The sequence below is a fragment of the Phoca vitulina genome, unplaced genomic scaffold (genome assembly GCF_004348235.1).
Source record: "Phoca vitulina isolate PV1807 unplaced genomic scaffold, GSC_HSeal_1.0 scaffold80, whole genome shotgun sequence".
Classification (NCBI taxonomy): domain Eukaryota; kingdom Metazoa; phylum Chordata; class Mammalia; order Carnivora; family Phocidae; genus Phoca; species Phoca vitulina.
Window position 1 is genome coordinate 3,700,096 of NW_022589783.1, and position 25,775 is coordinate 3,725,870.

The 25,775-nt window shown below is 49.5% G+C and overlaps 1 protein-coding gene across 5 annotated transcripts in view; it reads right to left on the reverse strand.

The window, feature by feature from the left end:
- Window positions 1–25,775, reverse strand: part of DPP6 (dipeptidyl peptidase like 6) — a 905,150-nt gene that overhangs the window by 468,442 nt on the left and 410,933 nt on the right. The window contains exon 1 of one of the 5 annotated variants that reach the window (XM_032394355.1): window positions 1,899–2,308. The exons of the other annotated variants lie outside the window; for them this stretch is intronic. Within the exon in view, the coding sequence (XP_032250246.1) occupies window positions 1,899–1,955 (57 nt within the window). The 5' untranslated portion in view covers window positions 1,956–2,308. Of the gene's footprint in view, window positions 1–1,898; window positions 2,309–25,775 lie in introns of those variants that run through there. 5 annotated transcript variants of the gene reach the window in all.

Genomic DNA, 25,775 nt, shown 5'->3' on the forward strand with positions numbered 1-25,775 from the left:
ATGGGAAGAGGGCCTCCTGACTGCTCCCTGTGGCCACAGCCGCCTCTGTCCTCAGCGCTCTGCCCATTCACGTCTGCCACAATGGCCCCAGGGGCAAGGATGGGGGGTTTCCAATGATCAGAAGGTACAAAATCAAACAAGACCCTACACATCCTCTGAAACCCACGCCCAAATTATTTCCATGCTCCTGACGTGTAGAGGGAAACGAGAGTGAAGCCGTATAGGAGCCATGGGCCTTCTTCCACATAATACAGAGTGGGCTTCTGAGTGCCCACCTTTGGGCTCAGACCTCTGAAGAGCAGTGTCTTTCTCCATAATTATGGCCACTGTCCCACGGTCAGAAATGCTCCCCGAGGCCTGCTGGAGCCTGCAGGCGCAGGGCACATTTGCTTTGTAACTAGTGAGGAGGAGAACTGTAATAAAAGGAAGGCCAGTTAGTCACAGGATGCTAATTTAGGGTGGACATGTTTCTTTCTTGAACAAATAATCTGTAGATTTTTTTTAAATGGAGGAGGGGTTGTTTGGCCTGTTGTGAACCTCCCAGTGTTCACGCTACAGTGAGTCTTGACCTTCACATGAGCTCTCCCACCGAGTGTAGGATTCTTAGACTTGTGTTTATAAAATATTCTTCCCATAAGAAATTAAAATTATATTTAAGTTCCTTAGATGACGGTAATAATGATGATACTACGACTAAGGTGGTCTTTTTTTAATCAAAAAATGGGCTTTGAGGAAATGACCCAAAAAATGCATCTCCCATTAAATACAGATCCAAAGTTGTCTTCATACTGTCTCTGAATAGTTGGCGATGAGCCTCTAACACACTCTCCCCAAAGAGGCTCTTTGCTTTCCTGAACTCGAGTGGGCTCTCCTTTCTTGGCCCCAATCCTAGCAAGTGGGAGCTAACAGCACCCCTAAAATAAATCGGGGAAATCAGCTTCTGCTGTTGATTTACCAGGCTTGAGCAAACTGCTCTGGGAATCTACTGGTGTCTCCCAGGATCTATTTTAATGATCCGCCTGAGGAGAACCAAGCAGTGATTAAAAGATAAGAACCCTCACGATCTTCGAGAAGCCAATTACAATATCTACAGGAGCAGTAAGACACAGCTTGCTGGTTCCCCTTCACTCCTGAGACTCAGGCTCGGAGCCTCTGCAGATGGCAGGCCTGAGCGGCAGGGTGAGCGGACATCCTCTGCCATATGGGGATACCCGAGCCGACCTGGCCATCCTTGGCCAGCCCTGCAAGGCCTGCTACTTCTCAACTGGGGGCAAGGGGAGGGTCCCACTGGGTCCTAGCTGTGCAGTTTTCCTAGCAGGGAGAGTCTGCCCTCTCTAAATGCCCAGGACAAGCAGCAATCTGTCCACTCCTGCAGACATACTTGAGAAGAGGAAGAAAAGGGACACAGGTATCAAAAGAAAAGTCCTTTAAACATAGCTCCAGTGTCCTCTTTTGACTTGTGTTAGAACCAGATCAAAGTCCTGTTGGAGGGTCAGAATACAGGGAAATTTGAGGCAGGGCTCCCCACCTCTTTCATCCCTCCCCCCGCCAGCCCCCAAATTACAAAGTAGTTGGAAACCTTCACAACTGACAAATGCATAATCAGGCAGCTGTGCGGAGAGAGGCCTTTGTGGAAGGGTCCCCTCACACCAAGTTTACCTCGCCAGATGCGTGCTCCCCGTGCCCGTGCATTATCCACAGACCAGGGGATCTTTCAGAAATAGAAGTCAGGAGAGGAGAAGGCAGACCCCAGCGGCACTGGCTCAGTGCCTGTGTTCACCTCCAGCTTTGTGGCTCAGGTGAGGGCAGTCATTGCCAATATAAAATCATTCAAGAGACACACATCCCCCACTCCCGCACAGGCACACGCACGGGCACACGCCAGAAAGCAGCATTACCTGTTCCTGCTGCTGCACGGATTTCCCTGAAGCATTTGGCTCCTTGGCTGTAGTCATGATCCCCTGCCCAGGGCGCACGGCGCAGGGGCAGGTGCGGTCTGACGGTGAGTTCCGAGCCACCAGAGTCCAATAGGCGGCGGGGAGGGGTGTGATTTAGTCCATACTTCCGAAATCACACGGCTATTCTGGGGAGGGTGGGGGAGGGAGAGTGGGTAGACCAGCCTAGTTTTCTCTTTAAATGCAAGGAGCAGAGAGCGGATCCGAACAGGGGAGATGCTGCGGCTTAGCGGGGCTTCTCCAATTAGCAACAGCCTCCGCAATCGCCACAGAAACAATGGTAACTGCTTAGCAACCGGCAAGTGGCGGCGCGGTGCAGGAAGGGGACCCGAGTGATGCGCGCTGCTCCCGCCCGCTTCCCGCCTCCCGCGGCGCACGGCGCATGCTCGGGCCTCGGCTCGGCTGAGGAGGGGGCGCCGGGGGTGGGAAGGTGGGTGGGGACCCAGCGCGGGGGGGTAGGAAACTCTGGGGAGAGGAGGGACTGGGGAGGGGGCACCGAGGGAGGAGGGGGGAGACTGGAGAGGTGGCGCGGGGGGTATGGGGGCGGGGGAGGGGGGGGGGGGGGGGGGGCTGGGCAAGGGGACGGCGGAGGGGACCTGCCGGGGACCCAGGCGGGGGCGCTGCCCTCGCTGCCCAGCCTGGGTGGCCGAGCCGGCGCCCCCGGAGCAGCGCTCGCCCGCTGGTCACACCCGGACGCGGGAGGGGGGCATAAGGGGACGCGCCGGAGATGGTCTTTGTTTTTCCCTTCTGCCAAGTGAGTGCCCCGTGCCTATGAGAAGGCAGATGGTCAGTGGGCACCAAGGAATGGCATCCTTTCTGTTTGCCGGGTGGGTTTTGCAGGAATGCTAGATGTGCAAATCTTGGCCTTTATTTTCCTTAAAATTCCGAAAACTTACTATGTTTCCTCTTTTTACTCCAAGAATCTCCTGTTTCTCTTTGAAAAATCAACCAGAACCTCAAGGGTGTCTGTCGGTTAAAAGGAAAAAAAAAAAAAAAAAAAAGGGAAACAGCATCTGGGGTGACCTTAGAGGAGCAGGGCTCCCTGCTGAGTCCTGATCTCAAGGAGACAGCAGGACAGACAGGGCAGTCCTGCTGTCCCTGCCTGGTCTCCTGGCCACCTCGCACTGCCTGTGGGCCCTTCGGCACCTCCCCTGACCCCGACCCCTGGGGGGACACGAGCTGGCTGTTAGAGGAGAAATGCAATGTAGGCAGAGCTGATTAGCTCTGGATAAAGCTTGAGTAGCTGCTAGATTACAGGTGGGCCTGTCTCACGGCCTCCCAGAAACGCAGACCCACCCAGCGCCCAGAGGCCTTCTGCTGCCCCTGTGCGTGTGAACAGTGCCCTCTGCGAATATTTCCCTAACTCCTCCTAGTCTAGATCTTCGACCTCCACCCAAAGGGTTTCAGGCCACGGGCATTCACTGGCCTGGGGGGAGCAGGGCCACCCCTGCACTCAGCACTAATAAATACTCTCAGTAACAAAGTCCGGCCTGCACCTCTATAAAGTCCAGCATCAGAGATAAGACAAAGCAGATCCTTTTCCACGTAAAGCTGTTTGATAGTAGACTTCTTGTTCAACTCCTTCCCAACATCCCTGCCCCATAGTCATTTTACAGAAACAAACACACTTGCAAAATCCACTGTACTGTATCCTTCTTTGGAGTGGACAGATGAATCCAGATCATGGTAGAGTTGCCTTATCACCTCTGCCACAGCCTGAACTCAATTCTGGGCTAAAGACTTACTTGGCACAGATTCTAAGACACCAGGATAGGCAGCTGGGACTTGGCGTGGTTTGCCTAAGAATCCAAACAAACAAGCAAAGAGTGCAAACCCCATGTAAACCCCTGCCACACAGTAAGGGTTTGGTTGGTGTTTTGTTGTCCCTACAGGACAGGGTGTTTCCAGGGTGACAGCAGCAATGGTGTGGATCCTTGTCTAACTCCTCTTTGTGGCCCCACTACCTAGTGTCTGCACACGAATTACTATCTGTTGGCTGCAAGGAGTGTGCCAAGCCAAGCAGACTCTCAGGGGAGTCTTCATAGAGCTACAGGCTCCTAAGTGGAGGGTTCCTGCCCCACTTGGTCACAGCTCTGGACTCGGAGATCTTAACCATCTGTTAACATCTCTGAAAGGATCCACTGCTAACCCAAGGAGGCCAGGACCGCCACCCAGTGTGGACATCCAAGGACAGGGGCCACAGCAGGAGAAGGAGAAGTGAAGGGAGCTAGGCCCTGCCTCCTGCTCTCTGTCTCTGGGGCCCTGGGTCTAACCAAGTGAGAGTGGGTCATAGCCTGGGGGTGCTCGGGTGTGTGGTGGAGAAGGACATGAACCCCCCGCTCTGGTGCTTCTGTTTTTTTACTTCTCAGTAAAGACCTTACATATTGTTTCACATCTACAATGAATATGGGTATAAGTAAAGTTCACCCACATCTACAAGATTATACCTGATACTTCAAAGGAGGCTCCTGCTGGCATCAGATCATGAGATCACCTGAGTCCTTGCCTGACCAGCCCCCTCCCAGCCCCACGCCCCCATTCACTGCCTCTGTTCTTGGGAGCTCCTGGGTGGAAATGTCTGAGACTCACTGGTCCGGGGACAGGCCAGACTGTGCCACTCAGAACCTTTCGGTGGGATCTTCCGGCACCATGTCCCTGGGCGGCTGACTTTTCTGCATACTTGACTTTACTGCTTTTCAAAGAGAAAGGGCAGGCTCTCCTGCCAAATGCAACAACACAGATGAACCCGGAGGGCAGGAGAAATACCACGTGGTTCCGCTCAGACGAGGAACCTAAGACAGTCCAACTGCTGCAAGCAGAGAACAGGACGGTGGTTGCTAGCCCTGCGGGGAGGTGGAAACAGGGGATTGCTGCATATAAAATGTCTGTTACGGAAGGTGACTAAGTTCTGGAGAGTTCTCTACATTGTGCTTTTAGAGAACAACACCGGACCGCTCACTCCATCTGTTAAGGGAGTCGATCTCATGTTAAATGTTTTGACCACAAGGAAAAATTTAAAAACACAAAGAAAAAGGGCTGCATTTTATCAATATTTAAAAATTAATCATCATCCCTCCAGAGGACAAACACTGTGCTGACGGTAATCCTTCGGCTGAAAACGGGTGAGTATCAGTCCAAATCCAGAGACCCATCTCCAGGGAGAGGGGGAATCAGTTCTCCTGTGCATCATCAGCACTCTCATCTTGAACTCCTCGGTCAGAGGAAAGGCTAACAACCAGCCAATACAGGGTGTAGGCCCCCTCCCACCCACGGCAGTGCAGAACCCCCCCCCCAAAAAAAGAAAAAGAATTTATAGATAAATTTCTGGAAAGCATCATCTATAAATACTATGGTTTCCAAATTCTAGAGACTGTGGGAAATACAACCCAAAAGAGTCAAGGGTGACTTCAGCAGGAACAGGAGTGGCCCCAAAGGCACATCCCCTGCATTTCTTCCCGATGTTATACATACTTATTAGCAAAGGGACATGCTTACTGCCCCCGATAACGATGACAATCAGAGCAGCTCCCTGATATTGTGCTAAGTGCTGTACGCCCGACCCCCAGCGACTCTGTGAGGCACGCACCACTATTCCCCCCTAGGACAAAAGGAAATTGATATTTGGAGAGTTGAAATCTGAACCCCATGGTTACCCAGAGACTAGGCAGCCAAACCAGCATGTAAACCTGGGCAGTTCGGGCCGGGTCCGCCGTACTGCCCGACCTTGAAGGCCTGGAGAGTAGAATACTGAAAATACCCAGTCCACGTGCCAGGAACGACACTGAGAATTCTATACATATTATCTTCTGAAAATCTCTTCGATGCATGTGGCACTCGTTGGCTCGGGCTGCAGCAGGCTTCCAAAGATGGGGGGCCTCCACAGCCGAGATTTATTCTCTTGCAGCTCCGGAAGCCAGAAGTCCAAGGGTTCCTCCTGAGGCCTCTCTCCTCGGCTTGTGGACGGCCCTTCGGCCTGTGTCTGCACGCGTCATCCCTCTGTGGGTGTCTGTGTCCAAAGCTCCTCTTCTTATGAGGACACCAGTCAGACTGGCTTAAGGCCCACCCCAGTGCCCCCAGTTTACCTTACCTCTTTAAAGACCCCATCTCCAAATATAGTCACGTTCTGAGGTCCTGCGTATTAGGTAGGGTTCAACAGACGGATGGGGGGAGCACGGTTATAACATGTACTATTTAGCCCCCTTTTACTTACGAGGAAAACAGGCTTAAAAGGATTAATAAGTTCTTCCAAAATCATAGAGTCAGTAGTAAGTGGCAGAGTGGGCATTTAGATCCAGTGGTGTGATCAAAACCCTGCTGTGAGCGCATGCACACACACACACACACGCACACACACACACACACACTCTCCCTGCACCTCTTCAAACACCTGCCGAGGGCCTGGGCAGGAGCATATTCCCTAAACTGTCCAAAGGAGAGTAAGGCTTCTGAGGACCTCAGCAGAACCCAGCCCTTGCTAAGCTAAGAGGCCCTTGCTAAGGTCTTTACTACAGGTGATTTCCTCCCTTTTATATCTAGGGAGGATCCCACTTGATGGAGCACAAGTGCGTACGAGCATCTCAGCTTTTCGGAGGTGAGTGCTCATGGGCCAAGGGGGCAGGAGGAGAAGAAGCTGACGCACCTTCATTCTGCAGCTGAGTACTTAGGGGAGCCGAAATGCTCTGAGCAAGGGCTAGGCTGGGGCCTGATTCTCGGCGAAGCCAGCTCTTCACTGGCATGCTAGGACACGGGCAGCTGGAGCCTAGCAGAGCACAAGGCAGGTCTGCCTGCCAGTGGGGACGCCACCAGCTGCTTGTCCTGCCATGTTACTCCCTCCCATTCCCACCCGCACTGTGGCCTGGTGCTCTTAGAAATCTCTCAGGTCTGCAACCAGCCCCACTGAACGGACCTGAGGCGGACCAGGCCTTTGCAGGTGCATCTGGAGAGAGGCTTCTGCGTGCAGGCATGCTGACTGAGCCTCGCTCCTCCCCCCTGCCCCCGGTGTGTCCGACGAGGGCGCTGGTGCAGGTGCAGCTAATCAGGCTTGTTTGCAGACACGCAGGCCTGGATCCTCTGTAGCCTGACGCCATCCCCCCTCCCCCGACGTCGGCTCGCCTTGCCCCAGAAGCCCATCAGCCAAAACAGCTTTGCATCAAGAGCCGCTCGATCTGCAAGGCTTCACCAAGTCCCTAGCATGTGCAGACAGCAAAACCACCCTCAGAAACAGGCACACGGGCCGACAAGGTGCGGCAAGGTCGAGATCAGAATGTCTTTATGGTGGAATCTGTGACGAGTTTGAATTTCTCAGCATCAACCATCTGCCAGAGAAGCTACTTGTAATTTACAATTCCCTGAAAATAAGAAATGTGGGCAGAAAGGTATGATTCCATGGAAAGCCAAGCAGAGATCCAAAGAAGCAATTTAAAGATAAATAAATAAAAAGTAAATACTGAGCATTACCAAGGAGGAGGAGAATGTGGATAAGTTTCCTGAAGACTGGGTTTCTCTAGAGAAACAGACCAATAGGATAATATATACTATTCTATATTATTTATATATTTATATATTAATGATTTGGCCCACTCAGTTGTAGGGGCTTGCAAATCTAGTTTGCAGGGCAGGCCGGAGGCTGGAAACCCAGGGACGAGCTGAGGCTGAGCTTGAGTCAAAGGCCATCTGGAGGTAGAATTCCGTCCTTCTCGGGGAAGATCTTTTTGTTAATGACTTCAACTGATTGGAAGAGGCCCACCCACATCAAGAAGGGTAACCTGTTTTACTCAAAATCTACTGCTTTAAATGTTAATCACATTCAGGAAAACAAAACAACGACAATAAAAAAAAATCTCCACAACACAATCTAGTTTGACCAAAAACTGGGTCCCATGGCCCAGCCAAGTTGGCATATAAAATTAACTATGACAGGCTATAAGTAGAAGTGACTGGTAGCAGTATCTTAATGTTCTTAATTTCCTCTCCTTCGCCTCCTTCCCTTTCCAATCTTTCTACCTGGAATGCTGGCCACAGTCTTGAGCCATGAGACCAAGACCATTCGTGGGACAAATCCTTGGGAAAGCACCTATAGGCCCGAGAATCTTGTGAGAAGGAGTTTGCCATAGCGTCCCTGGCTACTTGCCTCCAAAATTTATATATGGGAAAGAAAAATAAACTTCTCTCTTGTATAAGTCACTGTGATTTTAGGTGTTCTGAACTCAAATTAACACAGTACGAGAACCTCTTCTGTCTTCTCTTTGTATGACTCCTAACAGTTCCGCTAAGAGTGTCCCCCCACAGTTACAGTGGATTAAAGGACGAAGGAACAGTAGCTGATCCGTGTCATTACACCTGCTAGATTTATGTTGATCTCTAGATGTAGTAAATGGGTGAGCGTCTAAATCAGGGCCCACAAACCGTGGCTCATGGGCCAAACCCAATCCACTTCTTAGATTTTAAATAAAGTTTTATTGGAATGCGGCGGTGCCCACTTGCTTACATACCATCTAACAGCTGCTTCTGCGTGACAGTGGCCGTGTGGCCTGTAGGTATAATATTTATTATCTGGTTCTCTGCAGAAACAGTTTGTTGATGCCCGGCCTGGATTGAGTCTGTTACATGCCAACTAAAGGTATGTCGATTCATTCGGAATCCCAAATTCAATAGGAAAAAAAAAACCTTGCAGCATCAAAGTAGACCAGCTCCCCAATCCCCGAAAAGGAAAGACAATGGAGAAACCTACCCTGTTTCCCTGTCGGCCTACAGGTCACCTCCCACCATGCCAGTCAGAGTCCCTCTCCCATCCTGCGGAGCACACTGCGCCCCCACACCCATGTGCACATCCTACAGCGTCCTCTCCAAATCCACAACAGTTCCACGGGACGGGGCTCAGTGTCCTGGAAGCAGGAATCTTCTGTGGATTTGGGGGATACTGAAAGCATTCAAGTGGTCTGCCAAGTCCATACCTCCATCACTTAGAGTAAGTGCTCAAAAATATCTGTTTGAATAAATTAATAGTGATATATTCAAAGGAATTCATATATACATCATATTTGAGTGATTTTCAACTTATTTTTTTCTCTAAAAGATGCTTCCCTTGCTGATCACAAATCTTTATGAGATAAGGTAATGCTAGTCACTCTTCCTGGGGACTGAGGCCACAAGAGCCTTGGCCTGAGCCACCTCTCCCGCCGCTGGGGAAGTCAACAGCTCTGTGTTTACTGAGAAATTACTGTGTGCTAGGTGCTTTGTACGTAAAGTCAGGAAATCTACTCTCACGGCCTCATGGTCACACAGGAGAGGAAAACTTGTAACAGATAAATGCCTTTTGGTCCTGCCTTAGGAAGTACAAGGAGACAGGTGTAGGGGGGAGTGGAGGTGTTCATCTTTGTGCAAGGCTGAGCAGAACACACTGGGTGCACGCCAGGCGATGCTGAGCAGTGATCAGAAGCAAGATGATGTGCACACAGAGTAGCATGGGTGAACGGCAGATACAGTGCTTAAGGCAAAAAAATAAGAAATATCCATATTTATACATGTATACAGATATATGTAGGAATATATTTACATAAATATGTTACAAAACAGATATATGCATATATAAAGAGACTAAAACCCTTTACCAAGTAAAAAATGCATTCCTACAAAATACGTGTTTTGCAAAAATACATACAAACTAAAAGCTACCCATCAAACAAAATATAATGCTTGCTGATGGCAGGGAGGGAAAAGAGAGTAGATGACAAGTCCAGTTAGGAAAAAGGAAGGGAAGAAGGGAGGGAGAAAGGCAGGGAGGAAGCACAGGGAAAAGGAAAAGAAGGAAGAAGGAAGAAAGAGGGTGAGTTTTGCTTGACCCGCGGATGAAACTGTGCTGTGAGCTCTACCTCTGTCCCCCTCAGTTCCATCACTTGTGAGTCAAATGGAGAAGGCCCAAACAATGTGCATCGGAGTACATTATCACTTGTACCATCCTCTGGAACCCTCACAACGATGCTGGAGAACCACTGCCTTAATTCTTTATTGGCAGAGAAGGAAACTGGCTTTGAGAGAAAGACCGTTTGTCCAAGGTCTCGCGGACTGTGGTCTGATGAATGCGCCCAGACTGAACCCACCCCAAAGTCAACACTCCGCTCTGGGCAGGGGCACCACACTCTCTAAACTAGGTATTCCCGAAGTTACATGCCAGCTGGAAGGTTCCACGCTATGGCTCCAGGTAGATGTTCCCAGGCTGGTAATCAAATTTCTGAAAACTGCTATAACACAAAGGGGCTTTTAAACCAACTCCCATTTATATCCACATCCCAGCTTTTGTTTATTTACTTTTTTATATTTAAATGCATATAATTTATTTATTATGTATCATGTTGTTCTCTAAATCCTTTCAACATGTAGGCTCTGTTTTTCTCTAATATGGCAAGTTTCTCTTTTCTTTTCTCACCCTGGCTTTTAGGTGGCAGCCCCAATTCAACGATGAACTCATGGTGTGACATTTTGGAAACTTTGCTTTAAATTTTTCATGTTTCATCCCAGATTAGCTTAATTTAATTCAAGTTGCCTTGCCTGTCCTGTCTCCCCCTGGACCATCTCACACCTTTGAACATGGCCCCAGAGCAAGGGCACTCTGACACCCCACAGACCAGCCCCGTGCACTGGCAGGTCACAGTTCGGCACTGCCTGCCCCTCCTCGGGCACCTCATGCACCAGGAAGGCCTTGTCAACCAAGGCTCGACAGGTGCTTTGTTTATGGTTTCTAGTGACTCCTGTTGAAATGCAGCCCTAGTGTGGAGCCAGCCACGGAACGAGCTCTCATTGTTTGGGTAACATATGGCGGCTCAGCTGTTTGCACCACCACATTGTCCTCAGTGGTGTTTCAGGACAGACACCCAGACGAGGCCCCTGGATAATCCTGGTGTGGGTTTCATATCCTCTCTGTGTTCCCCGGACCTCTGCTCACCTCCCTGCCTTCTGGCCTGGGCCTGGACATTTGGGATCGGGAGGAATAGGAGAACATGTCTGATGTAAAATGTCCCCCGCCCCCACCAGATCTTTTAGTTCTCATGTTTCATTTTCTTTCTTTCTTTTTTTTTTTAAGATTTATTTATTTATTTATTTGAGAGAGAGAGTGTGTGAGCAGGGGTAGAGGCAGAGGGAGAGGGAGAGAGCGAATCTCAAGCAGACTCAGCGCTGAGTGCAGAGCCTGATTTGAGCCTCGATATCATGACCCTGACATCACGACCAGGGCCAAAACCAAGAGTCGGTCACCCAACCGACTGTGCCACCCAGGGGCCCCAACATGCTTCATTTTCAACTCCAAATAAGTAAATAACTAGATCCATGCAGAAGATTTCCAGAGAAGGATCAGTCAATGAAATCCCTATGGTCCAACTCTGCAGAAACACATCCGACTTTGGGGATACGTGTCAATGACATTCAAATGGCCACGTAGAACTGGATACGTGTGAACAATGACAAGCTAAGACACCTGGTAGCTTCTCTGGGAAGGTATCCTCACAGCAAGGGCATTAACAAAAGAGAGTCAGAGAAACCATGTCCTCCACCCAAGTGCTGGCACTAGCGTCACCCCTCACCCCTCCCATCCTTACACGCCAGGCTCGAATGCTGCCTCCCACCTCCCCGTGGACCCCATCCCCGCCCCACTGCCCTCCCATCACACACGCTCTATGTCCTAGGTTTGTGAGAAGTCCTTGTCCTCACACCATGCCCGCTTCCCCGGCAGCCCTGGCCCCACCACGAGTTTCTCCAGGGGCAGGGCCCAGAGGAAGTGCTGCTGTCAGCTAAAGGAATGGGGCAGAATCGGGTGCTTGCAAACCCCAGGTCTGTTCATTTGCTGGCTTTGTGCAAGATTCCGGGTCCCAGCCGTTGAAAGGACACAACAGTCGATGGCTGGGAGAATGCTGTCAGAATGAAATCAGATCAAGGCTGAGACCCGTGGACACAGAGTGCGGCCTCAGAAGTGGCTCCTCTCCTCGGCAGACTGAGAGCGCCTTGAGGGCAAGCCCGCTCCTGTCGGCCTTGTCACCAGCCTACAGGGAGCCGCAGAGTAACGGTGTGCCAGGGACACCTTTCAGTCGCCTTGACTGAAATCAGGAGGACAAGAGTCTCCCTCTACACGATGCACCGAGAGAGTCAGAACCAGGTCATTCCTGTCAGTCGCTCATTATCGACAAAGACACGCAGACGGAAGTGCGCCCTCAGGGCACTGTGGCCGCGGCGGGGACAACTGAGACACAGACACATGTGACAGGAGACAGGTGTGTGGGCCGCCCCGGGAGCGCTGGCCAAACCTGCCGAGGCAGTGCAGGCCGGGCCGGAGGGATCCGCCTGCGTGCGCCAAGATGTCCAAGCTGCAGAGCCTTCTAGAACTCAGGGCTCCATGCCCACCCACATTCTAGCATCAGGCCAGGGCGCCACCAGCTCTGTCTCCCGGGTGAGAGTGGCGTCGCTTGGAGGGAGGGCTGCGTAGCTTCACACACGGGGCCCACGGCGTCCCGCCCTGCACCTGACCACCTTTCAAGGAGGAAGGACGGAAGGGGGAGCGGTGACCACCAGAGAGGAAAACCCCGGATGTTTCAGAAAGTAAAGCAGAGACGCGCGAGGGAGAGGGACTATATCAGTTCATCAGCGGGCACCGAACCTCCATGTGCCGTATTATGTCTGTTGGAAGAGCCTCTTTTGCTAAAATTTAGAGATAAGTGAAAGGCCTTAAGAATTAGGGCCCAGCCTATGTGAGGGAGCGCTGGCAGGACGGCGCCATCCCCGCCTCCATCTCGTTCACGACTGCTAGGCGACCTCTCCTGGGGCCACATGTTCTGGCCCCTGGGAGGGGAGCGCACGCACCTTTGAGATGCCTGCCGGGGCCGGGATGGGGGAGGCTGGTTTGAGCTCCCGTCCCCACCCCCGCAATCTGTCAGAGATAACGTGGTCTTTCCCTCCTTCCTGACGCACAGGTGGTGTCAGTCAGGTGATCTCACGACAGTGCCCTTCTGCAGGTCCCCTCGCTCAGACACACCTGTGGACTAAGGTCTGGACTTCACGGAGAGTAACTGTGCAGCTGCTGCGGCCCCCCCATAAGTTAATCATGAAATTAATCTATCGCCTATTGTGTCCATCAGCATTAAGAGAGTAGAATAAAATTAAAAAAAAAAAAACAAACCCAAGTAGCTAGCACTCTTAGTGAGGGTATTATGACTTAAGGAGACTTTGGCAAAGTGGGGTCAGCTGTGAAATATAGGAAAACTGCTGCCCTAAGTCCTATGAAAAGTCAAAACAGAAACAGTGCCTGTACGCACAATGGTTCCCTTCCATTCCGACGTGCTTCTCTCCTCCCCGAGGACGCTCCGCACCCTCACGTCTCCAGAAAGCCTCTGCAGGCCGACGCCAAAGCAGGCCCTAGCAGCCTCGGGATGAACACTCAGTAACTTCTCGTTTGCAACATGTCCATTTACAAAATATGCCACGACGCCAAATTAACCAAATGGACCTCACGTGATAGAAAACAACAACAACAAACAAACCACCCCCGGAATGAATTGGCTTTCATGATTAACTAGGTGTCTTACGAAGATGCTCAGAGGAATATGGGAAAGAAAGACCGTCCTCGGATGGAACACAGTCCACCAGGACGTGAGTCCGTGGTTTGGGCCACATCTCAGGAGGATGCAAGACTGACCCGACAACAGGACCGGCGATTTCTCAAAGCCCATCCTGAGTAGGATGACAGGCAGAAAAGAACACAACTGATACAGTAACATCTGGACGGGGGGAGCCACCAAGGATCTAATTTTGATATATTTTCTTCATCAAGGCTTCAAAATCACAATTATGTTTTTATCCTTTGTGGTTGGTATCGTTCATGAAACTAGAACAGCTGCAGTTCACGTAAGACAACCCCAGTCTCTACATTAACTCCGTACAGATAATCGGTCAGTGGATCACATTAACAAACCTACCCTACCAGAAGGACTCACTTGAAGAAATTCAGGACAATAACTTTTAGATTCAGGGCTACCTTCTTTCTTTACCCTCCTCACCCTTAGATGGAATATGGTCTTCCGACGTGTATGGAATTTTACTGACCCCATTCCAGAAAAGAATGGGGTCAACACACTCACCAGTACTAGAGGAGTAAGGATGGAATAGGTTTCCTTTCTTGGAGAGTTTATGTTCTAGTGGAGAACACCTAGGTGTCCATCACTAGGTTTATTCTGCATGGGAGGCCCCGTTTGGGTGTCCCTCTTGGGGTAAGGCAGGAGTGCCATGTCATGGATGATTGGGCCAGGGTCTACAGCCTCATCAACAGGCAGCCAATCTCTGGCCATCAATTCCACAGGAACAGGGGAGTCTGGCCAATCTGATTCCCCTTTCAGCAACCTGAACTCAGAAGAATCAAGAGTGGGAGAGGTCAGATGGAAGCGAAGGAAGCTGGAGGACAGAGGTGGGGGTGGAGTCCAGCCATAACAAGGCAGATGCAGCGAAGCAGCTAGGATGGCTGGCTCCTGCAGAGAGCATGGGGAGCGAATGGGTGCAGAGCACGGCTCGGAGCAGGAAGGAAGGAAGCTGGCCCACTGCTGGGAGCAGCAGGACCCTGGGGGGCCTTGGTTCATGGCGACTTCCCAGCCCCATTTCTGGTTCTGAAGGGGGTGTATCCTTATAGTAATGAATTTCATCCAGAGATGAATTTTTTGCAATCAGAAGGACCAAATCAAAGTAGCTCCGGCCTGTATTTTGGAATTTATGTAAATTAGCTGGTCTGCAACCCAGTGCTTAGTGGCAGTGAGGGGCAGGTCAGAGGTCTCAATTCAGATGAAGGCCTGAGGGTCCCAAGGTCAGTCTCCACCTCAGTGACCCTGTCATTCTGGGGGTATGGTGGAATTCATACAGGAGGCTTTTGGGGAGATGACTGCAATTGGCTCAGGTTCTCAAGTGCAGCACTGTTTTCCAGTTGCGGAGCTCTGACTCCTCTTAAAAGCAGGAGATTATGACTAGATCCCTGGTTGGTGACTTTTTTTTTTTCCTCTCATTTAATTCCCAGGCATTTATTGAGCATCTACTACAGATATATGGTTTAGACACTAGGGGAACAAAAATCACAACCCATGTTTGAAGGGCCCTGAGGCTCATGGAAGGTAGACAGAGAAACAATATCCAGATGGACGTGGAGGCAAGGGTGTTCAGCGGGAGCAGGGGATCTGCGGTCTAGAAAGGATTTTGTAAGAATTCCCACTGGGACAGTGGCTCAGGGGGACCAGTGACAAAGCCCTGGCAAGTGGGGCGTCACACACAAAGGGAGGGTAGTAACACATAGGAGCTCCTCCAGATGGGCGTAAGGAGTTGAGCGTGCTGGTGAGGAGTGTGTGTGAGCGGCATGGGGCGGGAAGACTCTTTTCATTAAGGATGCAAACTGTCCTGCCGACAGCCGAAACTAAATCTGGCAGTAAGATGTCATGAACACATTTGCAGTTAGAAAGGTTTCTTTTCAGAGTGCGGGACCTGAAGGAGGATAGAGATGCCAGGTTAGGAAGTTTTTGGAGTAGTCAAGCAAAAAATACCAAGTGCCTGAAGTAAAATGATAGGGAGGAATAAAAAAGAAAAAAAAATTAAAATAGCTTCTCAGGGTAGACTTGAAAGAACACGTTGACCAAGTAAGATGTGGTCCGTTTTCCCTGACTAAATTTGGTGACAGCAACACCAGAGAATTCTCTGGACAGCCTGGAACAAGGTATTGTCCACACTGCATGCATTTGTCACTCAGCTTCCCCTTGCCCTTGTACTTTTCCCTGGCACTGCACCGTGCCCATGTGGAACTTCCTAACGAGCGGCTCTGTAACGATGGGGATAAATTGCAATGATCACACCTCATTTATTTTCAACATCCCCTCCATCTGGTCATTCTGCCGAGCGTGATATTTTCTCCAACTATTATCTTTCAACGTGAGGGCTCTCCTTGATTCCTTGTTTGGATGAACCTCGTCAGTGTGGCTCATGGGGTAAGACTAGATCAGGGTTCAGGACATCGAGATTCTGTACCCACTGCAGACTGAATGTCGTGCCCCCCCCCCCGCCAACTCCTATGTTAAAATCTAACTCCAACGTGATGGTGTTAGGAGGTAGAGCCTTTGGGAGGTGATGAGGGCACGCGGATGGAACCCCCATGGTTGGGATCGGTGTCCTTATAAGAGAGACCGTGAGTGTGAGTGCTCCCTCTCCCCTCCTGCCACGTGAGGACACAGCAGGAAGACCGCCGTCTGTGAGCCAGACACTGAACGTGCTGCTGCCTTGATCTTGGACTTCCAGCCTTCGGAACTGAGAGAGAGAAATTCCAGCTGTTTCCAAGCCACCGTATCTGTGGTATTTTGTTATAGCAGCTCCAAAGGACCAAGTACTCTGTGCACCGCACAACTCCCGGGTCCCGATGCACAGTGTATTCTAGGGACCCTGGAACAGGGCTGTTGTGGGGCAAACATAAGTACCTAAAACTTCAATGGCAGTTGTGCTCGCTGGAGTTGAACAGAGAAGGTGGTGCTCGTCGGGCGCTGGTGCGGATCTGCACAGGGTGTGTGAGCTGGAGCAAGTCAGCTCCACCTCGCGGGCTCTAGATTGTTACCCCCTGTTCACTGCCACACTTGTGCCCCCTTACCTAGTGCTCGGCATACAGCAGGCAATCCCTAAATGTCTGTGGCCAGTGAAGAAACGACAGGACTGAACTACCTCAATGCTTCTGGCTGTCACCCTGAATTCGGTTGTTGGCTGCAAGCCCCAGGGCTGGAGGCGTCACTCAGATGGGAAGGACTCTGTGACTGGCTTGGTCACCTTCGTTTGCAGTGCGCCCCACACCGAGCCTCTTCACGCTACGGCCAGGTGCTGGGAGCCAGAGTGCGGGGGTCTCTTGAGCCCCCAGGATGTTTTCCTGCCTTACTGACTGCGGCAGCTTATCCATCACCCATCCTGGCTGCAAGCCCTCTCTGCAGTAAGCTTCTTTCACCGGGGCTCACGTCCTCTCTTTCATCTGCTTCTGGTTTTTTTTTTTTTTTAAATTTTTTTTATTTATTTTTTTATTTTTTTATTGGGGGGGGGGGGGGCGGGGTAGAGGGGGAGAGAGAGAGAGAATCCCAAGCAGGCTCCACACCCAGCACGGAGCCCGACGCAGGGCTCAACCCCTCGAGCCTGAGATCACGACCTGAGCCGAAGTCACGAGTCGGACGCTCAATGGACTGCGCCACCCAGGCACCCCTCCCCCGCTTCTGGTCAGCATCATCTTCTTACCTAAGTGCCTTTTTCTGTGACTGCAATCCCTTCTCAAACAGGTCGGCACTCCTGATACATTTTATTCATTGAACTTAAGAACAGCGAAGAGCGGCCAACAATCCTTGTCAGCCTCGGAGGCAGGGAGCCCAGAGACACCAAAGCAACCTGTAGAATCATCCTTTCCTACGCTTGCGTTTGTGTCTCTGTTGCTCATGGTTTTCCTCGCCCAGTCACTTCACCCCATCTGTGTGGGACTCGATTTCCTCAAGTGTCCATGAGAATGCCAACGGCATGTTCAAACAGTGCCTGACCTAGTAGGTGCCCAGTAAATATCTGCTGAAACGTAGCTGTTACAGAGACTCTCCTTTCTGCCACCTGCAGGGAGCGAAACGTGGAGGGCTTCATCCTAGGGATGAAACCGCTTTTCTGAATCATGACTTCCTCGGAGAACACAGCTACACCACGCCCTTACATGCGATGTCACTGTTACTCCGACCTGAGCGGTGGGCGAGGCGCCGATCATCTCCCCTACCGTGAGGAATACCTGAAGACGGCAGGTGCCCAGGGAGGCTGCATTCCTGGTCTGAGCGTACTCGGCGAGCCAGCAGCAGAGCATGGGCAGACCCCAGTTCTCCCACTGAGTCCTCTGGAGCCTGCTGTCCTCCCCACCGTGAGAAGGCGGTGGCTGGGGCTCTGATGGGCGCTGTGCGGTTCCCACACATCTTCCTCACTAGCGGCTTCCTCTGCCAGGTGGGCCGGCGGCATCCCTGGATCTCACATCCAGCTCCAAGTCCTTCGCCTTGCCCTGCATTGACTTCCAAGGCCTTTGCTTGCCCACCAGCTCTCCTTGCCCCTTCCTCGTCTCCAGGCAGAAGGTTCACACAGAACTCATGGGGCTCAGCTGCTAGATTGCACTGAGGGAAAAACACGGCATGACCCCTCACCACCACCACACCATGCCCTCCCTTGCTAAGTCTAAGCAAAGCAAACTCTCCAAGTCAGAGGAATGTTCTCACGGCTCCCCAGGCCCTGGGTGCAGGGAGCCACGTGGCCCAGAGGAGGGCCCGATCTTCCTGGATCGGCACAGTGACTGTGGCACCACTCAGCAGGTGCACTGGTGACGCCCCGTAACGTTCCTCTGGGAGGAGTGTCTTCACGCCATTTTTATCAGGCTTACTTTCTGTAGAAGAAAATCCCCCTTGGTGGTGGCCAAATCCTCTAAAATACTCCGACACCTTCAAGATGGATCCTGCCTGGTCATCTTTAATACTCTCAGTCATTTGAGGACACAAATAGCAGGAACGTCTCTGGACAACCTGGCCTATAGAAGGCCGCGCTCGACCCTCCTCCCCACGTCACAGTTGATTCTCTTTTCCGACTCTGTCAGACACGCTGTTTCATGAGGGAAGGTGGGAGGTGACAAGAGCCCCTTCTGCAGGCACATCGGGGAGTCTGGTTCTCACAAGTGTGGCCGAGCTGCCAGTCTCAGCCTGCCAAGCAGATGGGCCCTGTGGGAAGCAGCGTGCCCTGCTCCCAGCTCCCTGTGACTCCTCAGCTCCCGGCTTCCCTCTTCTGTCTTCGCCTTGGGACAGAATTCTTGGAAAACAGATGACAGTTGCAGAGGACATGCCCACGTGAGACTCGTCCAGCTGCCTAACCACATGACATTTGCCTACAGCAATTGACACCAGCTATTAACTGGAGGGACTTTTTGCACCGAGTAGGATCCGTGCGAGTCTAAGACAATCTACCCAGCCATGAGGAACGAACTTCCCTCTGCACTTACAAACACAAGATCATCCACTCTGAAACTTCACACACCTGATGTCAGCAAAGTTTGATGGTTTGTTCTCCTCCCTCTGTGGCCGTTTTAAACATTTTCGCAAACTGACCCACTGGGGAGACCCAGCACTCACCAAACACACATCTCTCCTACGTAAGACTTAGGGCCGCCTGCATTTGCAAGATCTGTCTTGCTGTTGGCGATCACGAGCTTTTTCAGAAGACAAACACCTAATGTGTTTTACTTCTCCAAACCCAGAAACCCCAGGAGTGATGCTGGCAGGAGTGTGGTCAGTGGGATACTGGCCTTGGATGAGACCACGGAGGGCAGGAGAGAAGAGCTGCTTCCTGGACACTGGCTGGACAGTTCCCAAGGCCACAGTGAAATCTGGGCTCCAAAGCCAACTTACCACTAACCCTCAGCCACTGGGGAGCCTTGTCTTCTCAATCTTCTAAGGTCTTCTCAGTAACCCCCTTGCCTGGTGGGGAATGAGCTTCCAAAAAGTCACTCAGCAGACAAAGGCCACCTCCATGCAGGGCCATCACATGGATAAATGATGCTGCTGCCTTGGCTAAGTGAGCATTCTGTTGTACCGTCTGGTCTGAATGTTCCATGATGGCCCGAGGCACCTGTGACCTGCCCGGCTCCAAGCACCCCAAGGCTCAGTGTCTGTCCTGAACATGCAGCCTGGGGATTCAATATCACAAACCATTTTACTCATGACTGCGTCAAGGTGCACAAAGATGGAGACGTTGCCCGAGGCTGCTGACGAAGTTGGAGGCTGACAAAGCCGGAAGCTGACGAAGCCGGAGGCTGACCTGGGACCAGGAGCTCCAGCTCACTTCCTCTTCCTCATCGCTAGACACAACTGTCTGCCTTCTCCCCATTTCCTGCCCATTATGCAGAACATAAATGCTCTTCTTGGGTCCACAGTTTTGGAAAACTGAATCTGTTCTTTTCCAAGTACAGCATAGAAACTATAAATATATTTAGCGCACTGATCAAGAGCATATGTATTTTAAAGACAATATTGAGGAATTAGCTATGTTTTCTTAGAGGTAGATTTCAGTAGGATGAGGTAAACAGATGATACGTGGTCCTTGAGGACGTAAGGATGAATGAGTTGAAGGAGCTCCTCATCTTTCTGATCACCAAATTTGTCAGAATGAAAAACATACCAGAGTTTTCTTGCAAAAAGTTAAAACGTTATCACTCCACAGACTCAGTCTTTTCTGTATTCTAAGCATGCCAGTAGTCCACATATATATCCTAACAGGACAGCAGGAACAAATAGTCTTAAAATTAAACTAAGATCACCTCTGCATTGTGATATCCATACTTCTCATGAAGAATATAAGAACTTATCATCCTTCTCATAATTTATAATATTCTTATGTTGCCATCTTCCCACTTTTTTGAAAGCATTTTCTCACTGAGAGTTACTAGAGCTGTGTTTTTCAATTGTGGTTTTGTAAGTTTCATATATCATAAAATCGGCCAGTTTAGCCAGTGTTGGGTACACGGTTGAGTGGCGGTGAGCACATTCACGGCGTGCTGCCGTCACCACGGTCTGTGCCCGCCATGTTGTCGCCCCCAGACAGAAACCCCGTAACCATCAAGCGGTAGGTCCCACTTCCCCTCCCCCAGCCCTGGTGACCCCTCCCAACTTTTTCTCTCTATGAATCTGCCCCTCCTAGATGTCTCGTATGAGTGGAATCATGCAGTATTTGTCCTTTCTGTCTGGCTTATTTCACTTGGTACAGTTTTTTCAAGGTTTATCCATGTTGTAGAATGTATCAGAACTTCATCCCTTTTTATGGCTCAGTAATATTCCATTGTAAGTAGGTAGCACGTTTTATTTATCCATTCATCCACTGATAGACAGTTGGGTTGTTTCCACCTTTTGGCTACTGTGAATAGTGCGACAACAAACACTAGCCATAAGTATCTGAGTCCCTGTTTTCAATTCTTTTGAGTAGTTTAGCTTTTTTAATTTCAGAAATATAATTAATTGGCTGAAATTTGCATGACTATTAATTTATGTTTTGCAAATAGTCTCAATGTCCTGGTAGAATTGAGTAACAACTCCTCCATTGGTCTATAAATCAGCAAAGATCCACCTATAACAGGTACCTCACGGTCCCATGGAGTGCGAGTTGGCCCAAAAGGCAGAAGGCCCTTCTCCAATGACCATGATCATACATCTTCTTGAGACTGACTCAGCTTCCCCAATTGTCAAGCACAGAAAGAATTCTTGCTTGCTTATCTAACATCAATGTCATGAAGGTTAAATGATGCAATGTTTGGAAAACACTTCGAAACAAACAAAAAAAAGCTCTACATAGCATAATCTGTTAATTTTGAATCCTAAAATAGCTGTTTTCATGTCATGCATCTGCAAGAGGACTGCAATGATTTGGGTCCAGAGGCAGCGGTTCCCTTGTCCTCATGGTGTCAGAATAATTAGCAAGCAACACACGTCCCCTGGACAGCGCAATATTCAGTTCCCTGCATGTACCTTGAGAGCTTGTTTGGAGGTTCTAGCAGGGGAGCGCAGCTACTCATATACCCTTGACCGAAGAACGGTCCTCCTCTATCTGGGAAGCTCGTCCTCTTCGACCGAGCACGCAGCTTCGGGAGGGACGCACATGGAGTGGGAACTGAAGACAGGATGTAGGTATCCTGACCCTACAAATATGTCCAGGTGTTGCCCCTGGGCCGGAGCGAGACGTCAGGTGTGTTCTGATGCTGGCCTGAGCAGGATGTGGCTCCAGAGAGTCAATATCTCTCATTTAACCTCCTGGTATAAGTTGACCACTTAAGATTGCTTCTAACCCCTTAAAAGTCACCCTGTACTTACATTAGAGCCGTTTATTTTGTTTTATTGTGAAAGGAGAATGGCCTTCATTTCAATGCCTAACTACCATAAATGAGCCATTATGTGTGAATTCTTTCAAATAAGCACACGACTTGATAGCAACTCCAAGGAAAGCACCTGAGAAGGCACCACGGGCAAGAGCCTTCCTCACCAAGGCCCCCGGGCTGCACATCCCACTCCCAAGGCCCCCGGGGCTGCACATCCCACTCCCAAGGCCCCCGGGGCTGCACATCCCACTCCCAAGGCCCCCGGGCTGCACATCCCACTCCCAAGGCCCCCGGGCTGCACATCCCACTCCCAGTTTTGAGTCTAAAGGGAGAGCCGAGCCCAGGGTGAGGTGCATACTCTTCTGATTCCACAGCCTCTCTCCTGTGGGATGTGGAGCACAGAGGGAAGGAAAGGCCCAGAAGGAGGAAGTAAGATCATAAAAAATTGCACACAAGAGATGGAAACCCACCCCTGAGGGGCAGCTACTTTGTCAGCCACATGCAGTTTAGGAAAACCTCTTACATGGATGGCTGGGGTATATGGTACACGTGCTGGGCGGCCAACCCTGAGAACAACTCCAACGACCGCCCAGTTGCTGGGCTGGACAACGGACTGAGGATCCGCTGGCAAGGGTACCACATCAAATGCAAACCACAGCTCCATGCCTACATGATGGACCCACAGGCACACTGAACGCAGAGGGAATGAAGGAGGATTATGCATGTTTAGAATGTGCCAGGCCCTGTACCAGGCTTCCCCAGCGACACTTACATAGATCCCTCATGAGAACTCTCTTAGGTGAGGTGACTCTTCATCTGACAGGGGGGAAACAGAAGTGTAGAAGGATACAGTCACAGAGACCCACGAGGGACTCCAAACCCCAGACAATACGTTTTTTTGCTGAAGAACTGGGAGAAGCTCTTTTCAGGCAAGGAAGGTGGTTTGCCTCTTTCTCAGGTAGCAGGATGCAGTCTCATGCACCAGAGAACTTCAAACTCCTAAGTACGTGGTATGACTATAAAAAAGGGGTCACTGACCCAGATCAGTTCTGGGGCTAAAAGCCATCTGTCTGGCCCAATGTAAGGCAGATCCTCACCAAAATGCATACTTATTCCATAGATCTTATGCTGAGATGCAAAATGCATTTCCACTTAGCATGATCTCCTAAGACCTTCCAGCACATTCTCGTAGATAGTCAATGGGGATAACTCTTTGGACTTTGTGGCCATTTTGGTTTTTAACAAAGTAGTCACAAGTCATGTACATTTACAATGAAAAATGGTTGTGTCCATCAACCAGTTGTGACAATGAAAATAAGAGACCCAAGAGTGACTCCTGAATGGTTCTGAACACATTTCACAGTGGGGAAGCAGCCCCAACAGAGAGAAAGCCCACCATGTGCTGGGCCTATTTACAAGTATAAATCCTGGCATTTAAGACTACATTCTTGTCACTTAACGATCACATGTCTATCACTTCCTAGCCGCATGCCTTCAGTCAAGTGTCCCTACCTCAGTTTCTTCATCTGTAAAAACGGGACAGTAATTGTGCTTACTTCATGGGGTGGCTGGGAGAATCACATGTGTTCATACGTAAGTGGCTCAGGACAGGCTTGACACAGAGTGACCATCAGTTCACGTTGACCCTCACGCTGCATTATTAGGACCAGGCGATATAAGGAAATAGAAAAAGGCCAGTACTGGGATTTTCCTAGAAATGACTTTCAGCTGGCAAATATGTTGCTAATAGAGTAATGAACCCACTCATTACCAGTATTAATTAAATCCAAATGTAAATTGAGTTAGTAACTAATTAATAGGCATAATTGTGGCCACCATTTACGGAGCAACTACCTGAGCCCGTGCTCCGTACTGACCACATCATGCCCAGTCCCCAGAGTCACTGTTCCCGGAAGAAGGGAGCTCAGACTCAGCAGGGACATGACCTATCCAAGGCCATAGAGTAAGTGGAGAGAAGAGCACCAGCCCAGGCACCGTCTGCCAAACCATGGGCTGCCTGCACTCACGCTCCCCTCAGGCCTCTATTTCAGCCTAGGAGGTAGACTGGGTTTTTAGGAAAAGCTTCTCCAGAAAGATTCACTTCTTGAGTCCTTAGCTTAAGTCTTTGTGAAGCCCAAAGGAGTAAGTTTACAATTTACATTTGCATTTAGTCTAATGCTCAAGAGCTTTGTGATAAGAAGTTTAAAAAAACCCACAAATGCTAAAATAACAGGAAGAGGGATAATGGCAGGCCTGCTCTACTTTCCTGGGTTTCTGAGTGATTCTCTTGCTGCTGGCCCATTCAAATGCAGTTACAGGGGATGAACAATTATTTTACTTTTATCTGTGCTAAATGTAACTCTTCCTTCAAAATATCATACTGACTCTTCTTAACATTTATTTACAATTATAAAATGTTCTAAGCTTTGAACAGAATACAAGCATTATTATTCAAAACAATGGCCTAATACGATTATTATCTCAATAGGAAAAAACATGATCTACTCCAGAGGTTCTTAGAACTGTTTTTTCACAGTTGATTCACAGATCACGCCCTACGTGTATGGAGTTCTTTATTTAAAGCTAAATCCACTTGAGGACAAATAATCTAAGTGTTAGACCAAGTTGCAGGAACTATCAGCAAGTTAGCCAACAAGCAATCCTTTAAATAGGCAAGGTGTTCCACTCCCAGTGAAATTAAAAGTTATGTGTCCACTCATTACATTCTCAAAGCTCAGTGGATATACCAATATCCTTTTCTAAAAGTTTATCTTGGATTTCAAAAATCAAACTAATGAGACTCTGCAGTCTAAACACAATTGTCACCAGTAAGAAAGGCTCACGCTAACATGACACTTTTTTTTTCATCTACACACATGGCACGCTACTCTAAATACTGCTATATTCATATACATCTGACCCATTAAGTGATGCCCTTCAAAACCATCACTTCAGAAAGCCAGATTCTCATCTCCACGGCAGTGCCCCTGAAGCAACTCAAGAACATCCTGACGGTTTGGGGAGCACAAATGAAAATCAATGGCAAAATTTTATCACATATGTCATTTTTTTTGACCCTACACAAAACAATAGATTTGATCAACAATGGTATTCTCCATACACGCCTCTAAATGATTAGATCTTCACACATGCACACATGCATCACACATCACACATGCGTACACACAAATCAAACAGAAACAAAACATACACGTGATATATATACCACATACACACACACACTGTACCACACACACACACACTCATACACACACACACACACTCATACACACACCTGTGTGTATGCGTATGTACACACACACACACACACACATACACACACACACACACACTCATACACACACACACTCATACACACAGACACACATACTCATACACACATACACACACACTGTACCACAGACACACATACTCATACACACAGACACACAGACACACACAGAGGCACACACATGTTTTTCTTAAGGGACTATCATTTAATGTCATTAAACATTTTCAAAAAATGTGAAGATGTTCAAATATTTCCAAATATGTTTGGAACAACAGTACCCTTAATAGAGTAAGTATATTACTTCATAGGCAACTCCTTTGAAGGTGAAAACACATATTTGGATGAATAATCTCTATAATAACTGCTAAAAAGTCACATCACCTTAGAGCCCAGTGTTTGTGCTTGTCCCTAATTTGTCATGTGAGGAAACAGATCCAAGTGCTATATTCATGACAAATAGGACTGGATATGACTATACTTTTGTATCAGTAAGATGCAGCATTATAAGAGCAGACGGAGACCATTGTTCCTGTCTGAGTTTTCTTCAAGCTGCTTATGAAAACAAGGCAGTAAGCAAATTCTTCAAAGAGGGCATCTGATCCACACATGAAAGTCATTTAGAGTTTTT